At 35.1% G+C, this 12540-nt stretch overlaps 1 protein-coding gene across 2 annotated transcripts in view; it reads right to left on the bottom strand.

Annotated features, from left to right (window-relative positions):
• Positions 1–2683: 2683 nt before the first annotated feature.
• LOC110449937 (dihydroceramide fatty acyl 2-hydroxylase FAH1-like) overlaps positions 2684–12540 on the bottom strand; it is a 23595-nt gene continuing 13738 nt past the window's right edge. Inside the window, exons 2-7 of one of the 2 annotated variants that reach the window (XR_002462915.1) lie at positions 7676–7789; positions 7018–7270; positions 6618–6784; positions 5869–6118; positions 5025–5324; positions 2684–3626 (exon numbers count right to left, since the gene is read on the bottom strand). Coding sequence is in view for 1 of the 2 variants with exons in the window: in XM_021497119.1 (XP_021352794.1) it covers positions 5263–5324; positions 5869–6118; positions 6618–6784; positions 7018–7270; positions 7676–7789 (846 nt within the window). In the remaining variant the exon portion in view is untranslated. Of the gene's footprint in view, positions 5325–5868; positions 6119–6617; positions 6785–7017; positions 7271–7675; positions 7790–12540 lie in introns of both variants that reach the window. The other variant, XM_021497119.1, reaches the window with a different exon arrangement.

Below are 12540 nucleotides of genomic sequence, written 5' to 3'. Positions count from 1 at the left end.
AAACCCAAATAACGACATCCAAATTAACAAGATAATCATCCATTTTCACATTCAACATAAATTATATAAATACAACTTAAAAATATTTTCTCTAAACTGAACCAAAGTATTTAGTATTTGATATGAACAGCAAGGTCTGTAGAAGCTTAGAGGAAACAATTTATATGGGACTAAAAAGGAAGTTTTCAGGGATGAAACATTGTGACATTATGTCAAATTACACAAATCATTGTACCTCCACACCTAATCAAACCCTTTTATCTAAACAACAAGTAGTGCAATCAAACGGAACGATTTCTGTGAATGCAGTTATAGTCGGACAGAATTACACATATCAATTCACAAATGCCCATGAAAATGATAATTATTTTAACTTATAAGCAAAACTAACATGCAAAAAATATAACAGATGATAAAATGTTTACATGAACAACAGCCAGATATGATTATATGTCTTCAATTTATAACTGACATCAACAATGAACTATAAATATTTATATCCAACACTCTAGGATCAGTGATGAAAATGGAATGAATACAATAACGTAAGGTATAATATGAAAGTGAATTACTATCATGCAGTAATTATCTGACAGCCTCCAGATTGGTCTAAATAGTTAAAACAATCATTAATCTTTGACTTGGCGACATATAATGCCTTCCAGGAACCGTAACGGATGTTATAAACCATGATTTAGTGATGTTAAGAGAAATGCAGACCAGGTAGCATAGGACCAATCTTTGTTAACAAATTACAGCATGTAACAAACACAAACACAAATACATTGATGTAGAGAAGAAAACACCAGCTGTACTCCTGTATAACCGCTGTACATATATATCTCTACAGCCTGTAAATACATGTAGAATGGGGGAAATCTCTACAGCCTGTAAATACATGTAGAATGGGGGAAATCTCTACAACCTGTAAATACATGTACACCGAGAGAAATCTCTACAGCCTGTAAATACATGTACACTGAGAGAAATCTCTACAGCCTGTAAATACATGCAGAATGGGGGAAATCTCTACAGCCTGTAAATACATGTAGAATGGGGAAAATCTCTACAACCTGTAAATACATGTACCCCGAGAGAAACCTCTACAGCCTGTAAATACATGTACACTTAGAGAAATCTCTACAGCCTGTAAATACATACAGAATGGGGGAAAACTCTACAGCCTGTAAATACATGTAGAATGGGGGAAATCTCTACAGCCTGTAAAAACAAGTACACCGAGAGAAATCTCTCGGCCTGTAAATACATGTATACTGAGAGAAATCTCTACAGCCTGTAAATACATGTATACTGAGAGAAATCTCTACAGCCTGTAAATACATGTATACTGAGAGAAATCTATACAGCCTGTAAATACATGTACACTGAGAGAAATCTCTTCAGCCTGTAGATACATGTACACTGACAGAAATCTCTACAGCCTGTAAAAACATGTTCACTGAGAGAAATCTCTCGGCCTGTAAATACATGTACACTGAGAGAAATCTCTACAGCCTGTAAATACATGTATACTGAGAGAAATCTCTACAGCCTGTAAATACATGTATACTGAGAGAAATCTCTACAGCCTGTAAATACATGTACACTGAGAGAAATCTCTACTTATACTTGAAAATACATTACACATGAGAAATTCTCTGTGGCACGTGCCTGCATATATGTAAACACAAATATGTATATACTTCAATATATACACAAATATGTATATACTTCAATATATACACAAATATGTATATAATTCAATATATACACAAATATGGATGCACATATGCTCTAATGCACTCAAATGTACACCTGTGTACCTCTATAAAGCCACCCGTATGTACCTCTATACGTATGTATCTTCACAAATACCTAATACACACCTGTATGTATCTTCACAAATACCTAATACACACTTGTATGTATCTTCACAAATACCTAATACACACCTGTATGTATCTGCACACACTAGTAAGTAATTGAACACACCTGTATGTATCTTCACACACCTGTAAGTACAATGTATCTTCACACATAAACAATTGCACACGTACTCTATGAATATCTTTGTCTATTATGCATCACTAGTACTTATATTTCACAAATTTTGCACATATTAATCTTACCGGTAATATTGTCAATAAATTGAAAATCAAAATGACTACAGAACATTTTTAAGTATACACATTATACAATTTGTGTTCACATAAAACATTGTTGTAATCAGTTATAAAGTATGAATGTCTATTTATTATAGCAGTAAATTCTCATGTTTAGTTTTAGTTAGTTTTGTTGTACAATTTTTCTTGTCATGTTATTGAAAAATGAAATATGTTTTCCTTTTTACAATATACTCAGGCAGTTCTGTAGTGTTGTAACACCATCGATAAACTAATGACGTCACAAAATAACCGTGTAATATTTTCTCTATTTAGTTCTTCTGTCCAAATATCAAAACAATGTGCAATGAAATATGCCATATGGTAAAATTGATCTCAAACTTGTAACCAACATATCTGAATTTTATGAATTTGCTTCAGGTTTTCAATATGATTTATCAGTTTTGGAATATGTATTATCAAATTTTTACTTTATAAACAAACAACGTTTGTATTAAACGTGTCGCAAAGTTTCAAGACCGACTGGTCCCTTTTGTCAATTAGCTTGACAAAGGGACCAGTCAGTCTTGAAATGTACGAGATGTTAAATATGTACATTAATATTGTTTGTTTATGAAGTAAAACTTTGATATTGCTAAAGGTTGTTTTATAGAAATCATAAACAGTGAAACTCATTTGAAATGATTTCTTTAGAAACCACCAGTTAATGTTCTATTAACACTACACACTAATACATGTATGTTTATAGTATACAGCGAAATTCATTCATCTAAATGTTAATCGTTTTAGTCTTGCTCAAACCTTCATAGGGTAAACTTGTTGTATACTGAATTACAGTAACAACTCTTTGGAAGTAGCTGGATGTTCAACTTTGATAAAACATGAGATATTTATATGGCATATTAAAGCTAGCATCTTTTGGACAATAGGTAAGCAAATTCAGTATGTCAAAACTGTATCAATAGTGATTTCATTCAATCTTGCTTTCCATTAGAGGGTTAACAGCCTTGCCTGAGATGTTGTGATAAATAATTGAGTTATAATTAGTATGTAATGTTGTACAGTTACATCTGTTAGCTTGCGTAACAAGAAAATACAGTCCATTCCAAAATACTTGATAAAAATATTGTTTCTAGGCCCAAAAGGGGCCGAAAGTGAATTTTGTAGTGTACAGCAATTTTAAATCCTCTATACGAACAGAGAATACGCTTACAACCTATGAACATTAATTGTTGTGTAGCACATGTAAATCCCACATATAGATAGAAAATATACACTATTTACATCTAAAACCAAAAAACTTCTGCCATTTATCAACATGAAGTATCATTTCATTTTTACTGAATTCTGTTTGAATACTAGCATCAGAAAACACTCCTTATGGTAAGTATTAAGCTCTTTGAAGCAATATAGTGGCATTTCCCCTCCACAAGATCATTCTGCTTAGTGTAAGATAAAGAGTTATTACCGACAGTTCTCCCACCTTTACCAACAACAAAACATCTGCAACAAAAACAGAAAAAAAAACATTCATATCAACCCTAGTAAGTTAATCTGAAACAGCTCTTCAAACCTCATTCATTCACAGTCCTGCTGTCCAATATGTACCCCAGTTTGTGGTCAGGTTCGGTCAGTTAATGAGTTATATAGAAGGTGTAACACTCAACTGGTGGATAAACAGATCTATATTATTCCAACAACCTAGGATCTAAGACTATATTACACTTTAAGGTGTAATAAAAAAAAATGTGTGTGGGTTGTTAAGTATGAATGGCATGTTCTAATTGGGAACACAAATGTCAAATCATATATTCAGATCTATATGAAACACACTGAAAGCGATTTTTGTATAACAAAACAGAACCTTTGTTAGTGTTTTCCTAGTACAGTTTACAAAGTGTTTGGCCAGTGTATCTCCTACATTAACTTAAATTAATACCATGTGTGATGCTACTGGTATAAACTTACAAATAAATACAGCACAACATTATTTATCAGTAATGAAGCAACAAATGGTTATGAAAATATCTAAAATTACAAACAAATACACCTTTTTTTTTGTTGCTAAAAATTGGTACGCTCTTTGACCTTTACAACTTTGACCTTTACACCTGGGCAGACGCTAAGACCTTGACTCAGATGACCTTGACCGGGATCTGAAGGACCTCCCGACCCTGTAGTCACTAACACATAGTGTCATAAGTAATGTAATATCCTACAACCTCCAACCTGGCCACGGGATTCACTCACGTACAATGAGCAGGCTACACAACCCTCAAAACTTATTCCTGAAATAATGTCCAGTACAATAAAAATGCAGTATTTCTGGAATATTTATTAGATAATTCCATGGAATTCAACCAAACTTAAATAGTTTGTCACAAAATATTTTGAATTTTCAACATGAGAAAAGATGATAAACAAAAAAATATAAAAAAAATCTGCACTCACAAAAAATGCATATTAATAATATTCAATGAGGTTTGATTTGATTATAAATAGAATCCAATATCAACTAGCTTACAGAGATATAAAAGATCAAGGCCTTAGGTCTTTTTCCAAGGTCAAGGTCTTCAATAACTTTCCAGGCCAAAGACAGACGGTATTTCTAGGGCTATTTCTTGAATAACTTTCAGGGTCAAATCCAATCGTAACATTCCAGACCCAAGGCTATGGATAATTTTCCACAGACCCTGTCATACGTAATACGTAACTTTCTTAGTCCAAAAACTTTCCAGAAACAGGACAGTAGGTAACATTCTAGGGGGTAATATGCTATTTTCATGAAACAAAAATATATATGTATAGCAAAAGATAGCATTTTTATCTCCTGAATTAATATAACATTTCAGATCTGTTTGTGAGAAAAAAGAAAGATCTGCACAACATAAGCATATACACCTTCCCTAGGCGGAAGTGTGGTAGGCACGTCAGAGGAAATAGCTACATCCTGTGAGAGTGATGCGGCACATTGATTGATCTGTATCAGCAGAATGTTTAGTCCGACCATCCAGACTGTCTAGCCCCCCTGGGAGGGGCAGCGACTCCAGGATTGACCGTGGCTCCTACAGTATCATCATAACCCAACCATGGGGAGGTAACTCTAGGGCTGAAGGCGCCTAAGTACACATGCATCATCTTAACAATCCGGAATTAAGGTGCCAAACGGATAATCCCATAACTTAGATGATATTCCAAATCCTGCAGAAAAACAGAAAAATCATTCTTCTTTATACTGATACTCCTAACATGAATGCTAAATGTATACTCAAACATATCAATAACCTAGTATGTTTCCTATTTCGTAAAGTAATTTGAAAAGCCATGTCACATTGAAATATATTCATTATGTTTAATGATTTCACCTAATATGTTGAAATAATACTTGTATAAATTATAGAAAAGAGAACTTGAAAACTTGGTTACTAGAACACAAGACAATTTAACATCTCTTAAATGGTTTTTTAGATATTGTTGTTTGAAATTTGAATTTTTAATTTTAAAGCTTTTAACCCACGTTGACCTTTGACCCAAGCTAGCAATTAAAGTTGACCTTTGACCTTATTACTGTAATCAAGAAAAAGGTTTGCATTGCTGGTGTACATAATATACCCAAGTATCATGGCTCTAGTCCAAATTGTTCTTAGGATATTGTTGTTTGAAGTTTTTAACATATTTGACCCCTGTAACCTTGAATAATAGAGAATGCCCAAACTGCCCGATACGTAGCTTGTAGTACACTTACCTAGCTGTTGATTTTCAAAATGATGTTTTACATGGTATTTCTTGAGTGATTTGAAGTAAGGCATTGTTGGTCGCCCATGATGAAGGAAGTAGTGTGTCAGGTCATACACGATGTAGCCCGTCACCGTGCCCGCCGCAAATGACAACGTGATGGCATGTGGCACTACTGTTGCATAGATGGAGTACAGCGTGATTCCCAGCACAGTGGCTGGCACCGGAGGAAACACCAGACGCTTCTTGTCTAGAGGGGTCTACAACAAACAACAGTCAAGCTGGCATTAAAAACAGATACGTACAGATGGTGGATAGTCCACTGGGTGGGGGGGGTCATACTTTGATTTTGCGGCCAAGTTCCTTACTTATGAACCCTGTGGTAGAATATCCATATTTCGCGGCCAAGTTCCTTACTTATGAACCCTGTGGTAGAATATCCATATTTCACATCAATATGTAATAAATTATCTTTCTCATATTATTTTGATATACTTTGTTTTTATCAAATCTTTACAATAACATACCCTCTTGTATTTCCTATGGACAAACTATAAATCATGTACATGTATATAAACAACTGAAGCTACAAGTAAAATCAAAATCATGTCAGAAACACATCAATTTGAAATTGGCAATGCATTGTAGAATCAAAACTCAAAAAAGTTTTAAACTTACAAAAGTTCTTCTGAGCAATGAGCAAAGAAAAAAAAACGTAGCGCTACATTTTTGTGGGAAGGTTTCCGATCATATACCCACCTTATGGTGCTGGCCATGCAGCAGGAAATGTATCGTGACTAACAGACGGGAATCGCTGGGCGGACGGAGATGGAACATCCACCGATGAATAACATACTCGTCCAACGTCCAACTGATCAATCCCAGCATAAATATGAGAGGCATGTACCTCGGTGTTACTTCTATACCTGGGGGGTAAAAACACAAGCACAATGAAAAACTTGGAACTTCTCCATTTTAATAAGTTGTGGTTCAATGTTTAAAAAAGAAAATAATTTATCGAACATGAACTTTTAATAGTAAAGCTGTCAAGAGCAGACAGGAATACAGTTGTATGCTAAAGTTATAGCAGTAGTAAGTGAGTTTAGCTATTCTAGCGGTCACACAGTTTTATGTTTAATTTATAATACGAAGTACTAACCATATTGAGAGTCTGGGAATATACACGGGGCCTCGGACAGGAGGTGGTAGGACTTGATGAGGAATAAAAACAACACGGGCACCCAGTAAATGGGCACCACATACCACGGACACATAGAAAAATACTCGACGAAGTCTGATTTGAAAAGGCGGAGGTGCTTGTCCTCAGGGTAATGGACCCACTCAAAATACCGGTCACCCAGGTCGGCGACTTGAGCTATCATGGGCTTGTCCCAGTCCACCAACTTCTCCATCTGTAAAAACAAGACAATATGTGTATAATTTGTGTACAAAGCTCAATTTCTTCATCCATCTATTTAGTTATCTTGCACATACACTGTACACAACAAAAACTTTGAGTTTTCTAGCAAATTGCACGGTTCTTTTGTTGCAAATTAAAGTGTTGTACATGCAATAATAAAAAGATTAAGAGAGACCATCATTCTGTTAAAAATGGTCACAGTGACCTTATTACAGTGTGCTGTACAAGATCTTAGGATGATTAACTTCAAAGTTTTGCACTTATTTAACCCTTGACCTTGAAATTAAAGTCACAGTTACCTATTTAAACTTAATTTATACTATAACCTATATATAGCTACGAAGCATGGAACTCTCAGTGCTGTGCTTTCTATATATGTACCTAGTATATAACTTACTTCATCAGAATAGTCTGTGGTTAATTGATGCTCATCCTTGCTCAGGTTTTCATTTTTAACAATTCCATTTTTTACATTGCCATTTATTTCCCGATGTTTCAAGCCATTTTTGCCCTGAAATGAGAGTTAAATATACATTGATAATTGCATGTGAAAATCATACATTACAAGCTAATGAACATCTATATATGTATACAGTAAGGAACTTAAACTATGAAATCCTTCCTGTTAAAATACTATTTTATATTTCTTAGCCTTTAAAGATTAAAGTACTACTCCCCTGTCAATAAGTACACAATTGTATTCTCAGATGTAGAGAGCAAGACATTTTTAACAGCTCTAAGGTTACACTGTATACAGTGCTAATGTTACTCTGTATATAGTATACACATCTGTATGTATACAGTACTAATGTAACACTGTATACAGTGCTAATGTTACTCTGTATACAGTGCTAATGCTACTCTGTATACAGTACTAATGTTACTCTGTATATAGTATACACATCTGTATGTATACAGTACTAATGTTACACTGTATACAGTGCTAATGTTACTCTGTATACAGTGCTAATGCTACTCTGTATACAGTACTAATGTTACACTGTATACAGTACTAATGTTACACTGTATACAGTACTAATGTTACCCTGTATACAGTACTAATGTTATACTATATACAGTACTAATGTTACACTGTATACAGTACTAATGTTACCCTGTATACAGTACTAATGCTACTCTGTATACAGTACTAATGTTACTCTGTATACAGTACTAATGTTACACTGTATACAGTGCAAATGTTACACTGTATACAGTACTATAATGTTACACTGTATACAGTACTATAATGTTACACTGTATACAGTATACACATCTCTTTGTGTACAGCACTAATGTTACCCTGTTTACAGTATAAACATCTGTATCTATACAGTACTAATGTTACACTGTTTACAGTATACACATCTGTGTGGGTACAGTACTAATGTTACACTGTATACAGTACTAATGTTACTCTGTATACAGTATACACATCTGTGTGTGTACAGCACTAATGTTACCCTGTATACAGTACACACATTTGTGCACACATCTGTGTGTGTACAGCACTAGTGTTACACTGTATACAGCGCTAATGTTACTCTGTATACAGTACTAATGTTACACTGTATGCAGTACTAATGTTACTCTGTATATAGTACTGATGTTACACTGTATACAGTATACACATCTCTGTGAGTACAGCACTATAATGTTACACTGTATACAGTACACACATCTGTGTGTGTACAGCACTAATGTTACACTGTATACAGTACTAATGTTACCCTGTATATGTATACACATCTGTCTGTGTACAGCTCTAATGGTACACTGTATACAGTATACACAATTGTATGTATACATATCCAATGTTACCCTGTATACAGTACACACATCTGTGTGTGTTCAGCACTAGTGTTACACTGTTTACAGTACTAATGTTACCCTGTATACAGTACACACATCTGTGTGTGTACAGCACTAGTGTTACACTGTATACAGCACTAATGTTACCCTGTATACAGTATACACATCTGTCTGTGTACAGCTCTAATGTTACACTGTATACAGTATACACAATTGTATGTATACATATCAAATGTTACCCTGTATACAGTACACACATCTGTGTGTGTACAGCACTAGTGTTACACTGTATACAGCACTAATGTTACCCTGTATACAGTATACACATCTGTCTGTGTACAGCTCTAATGTTACACTGTATACAGTATACACAATTGTATGTATACATATCCAATGTTACCCTGTATACAGTACACACATCTGTGTGTGTTCAGCACTAGTGTTACACTGTTTACAGTACTAATGTTACCCTGTATACAGTACACACATCTGTGTGTGTTCAGCACTAGTGTTACACTGTTTACAGTACTAATGTTACCCTGTATACAGTACACACATCTGTGTGTGTTCAGCACTAGTGTTACACTGTTTACAGTACTAATGTTACCCTGTATACAGTACACACATCTGTGTGTGTTCAGCACTAGTGTTACACTGTTTACAGTACTAATGTTACCCTGTATACAGTACACACATCTGTGTGTGTTCAGCACTAGTGTTACACTGTTTACAGTACTAATGTTACCCTGTATACAGTACACACATCTGTGTGTGTTCAGCACTAGTGTTACACTGTTTACAGTACTAATGTTACCCTGTATACAGTACACACATCTGTGTGTGTTCAGCACTAGTGTTACACTGTTTACAGTACTAATGTTACCCTGTATACAGTACACACATCTGTGTGTGTTCAGCACTAGTGTTACACTGTATACAGCTCTAATGTTACACTGTATACAGTATACACAATTGTATGTATACATATCCAATGTTACCCTGTATACAGTACACACATCTGTGTGTGTACAGCACTAATGTTACACTGTATACAACACTTATGTTACCCTGTATACAGTATACACATCTGTTTGTGTACAGCACTAATGTTACACTGTTTACAGTACTAATGTTACCCTGTATACAGTACACACATCTGTGTGTGTACAGCACTAATGTTACACTGTATACAACACTAATGTTACCCTGTATACAGTATACACATCTGTTTGTGTACAGTACTAATGTTACCCTGTATACAGTACACACATCTGTCTGTGTACAGCTCTAATGTTACCCTGTATACAGTATACACATCATGTATACAGTACTAATGATACCCTGTATACAGTATACATGTCTACATGTATACAGTACTAATGTTAAGTTGGTAAACATGTATTTTATCAGTATTGTATGTTCACAACTAGCTATAGGGATCATACAAATATGCTAACACAGAACAACCTTTTAACATATTTGTTTCCCTGGACAAAAGACAAATTGATGTTTACATCAGATAATTGTTCACATCAAAGATGTCTAAGACCATATGATACAAGTAGTGACAAGTCTCATACAGGCAGTTTATATTGATTTCAGAAACACAAATGTCACACGCTCACAGGCGCGGACTCAAAATCAATTGTCAAAGTAACTGTACATTAGTCAATTGTGTCTCAAAGTTCAATTTCATATTCAGACATTATCTCTCAAAACATGCATTTTTTTCTGGTGCAACTGATCAAACAGAAATATGTGTCCCATCTCTTGTACAAACGTCAGTAAGAGAATAGAGAGCATTTGGCTTTATATCTTGTCAACACTCAGACTTCAGGTGTTTTTTTGTGTATTTTTTACAGCCAACTATAAGATGCTACGTAGACCCCTTGCAAAATAATACTGTATTTTCCTTAAATTAGGAAAAATTGAGGTGATATATCTTCCCAATTTTGATAAAAAAAAAAAATGCTATATTTAACCGATTCCTGTAGGAAGAGGCTGTTGTAATTCAGGAAGAAAAAAACACTGCAAGTTAGTTTCATTTTACTCTTGTAACTTCATCCTCTCACAATGAATTTCATTGTCTCTATATATTTATAAAAAATCTGTAAACCCACACAGTAAATTTCCTGTCTTTGAGTATAGCATAAACAGGGTTTTGTCATGATCATGATCAAGAATGCACAACAAGTGTGTCTATAGTAACTGTATACGTTACATATAAACAACTCTTTTTCTGTATATATCAGTGAACACCATTGATTTCTGGCATGTGGAAAGATTCCAGATTCCCGAGTAAGCATCTCGTTCTACATCGCAATAATGTTAGAAGAAACTGAATAATAAATGTGACGATTCTTCTACAGAGAAAGGCGTCTCAGTACATCACGCTACACTAACCCCTGCATATCCCATATGTGAAGTCCAGCACCACATCAATACAACTCTTCACAAGTAAAGACTAGTATATTACAACTGAGAAATATATTGATGAATGTGATATATTTTCCTGATCAATAACGGTGAGTATGGGGGCTCTCGCTCTGTTACTTCACATTTACATTTGTATCTGTAACCTTCGTTCGATTGGACATGTAATTCGGGAATTATACCCCCAATTCATTATATGCTTGTTGTTGTATTTTTATTTTTGCAATCATAACCAGTTTGTGTGCCTGCCGGGGAGCACCCCCTTTAAGTCACGTACATTTCTTAATCCTGGTTTGCTTTTTGATAATCTAACATAGTTTTAGGGTAGGTGACTTAGGGCGTGCTTAGCTAGTCAGAGTATAACTGTGTAAGTGCCTGTTGGGGATCGCCCTGTAAACCATGTTTCTTACTTATACTCTGAACACTCAGGCACCGGGGTCGCTCGATGCCTGTTTGCAGGGCCGCCTGTTAGCTACTCGCTCCACAGCTTGGGATCGCTCAAGCCCTGGGGATCACCCCACAACTTATTCTAGTCACCAGCTTGAGATCGCTCAAGCCGGGGATCGCCCCACTCTTCTTTTAAGTTAAGTGTGTTGTTTTTAATTTCCTGTTGCTGTAAATAGATATGTTTGTAACCAACTATGTTGTAGTTAGTTTAAGTAACAGAGAGCAGCCCCTAAGAATGCCAAAAGATAACTAATATAACCTGAACAAGTTACTTTAAATTTAGACTCAATAAATTTTTGAACTTTAATTCTTTGTTTTGTTGTGTATAAAATGTTTATTTGGGTTTACCTAAATAATTGTTTGTACACAATATTTACTATCATCTACGCTACCATATTTGGTAAGGTGTACAGTTTGTCACGTGACCTGGTTGACCAATGGTCATTCAGCCTATAGGGATAGCCCTATTGATATTGTCTTCAGCCATTTTAAGCAGTCTCAGTATCAGCACTGTCTGTTTTTGTCCCCACCATCCACCCCTTCACCACCTTGCTTGTTCAGGTTTTATTT

Source organism: Mizuhopecten yessoensis, unplaced genomic scaffold (assembly GCF_002113885.1).
Source record: "Mizuhopecten yessoensis strain PY_sf001 unplaced genomic scaffold, ASM211388v2 scaffold4839, whole genome shotgun sequence".
In the NCBI taxonomy this organism is placed as follows: Eukaryota; Metazoa; Mollusca; class Bivalvia; order Pectinida; family Pectinidae; genus Mizuhopecten; species Mizuhopecten yessoensis.
Note: the sequence above shows the minus strand (reverse complement) of the source record. Positions and strands in the feature narration are given on the sequence as shown.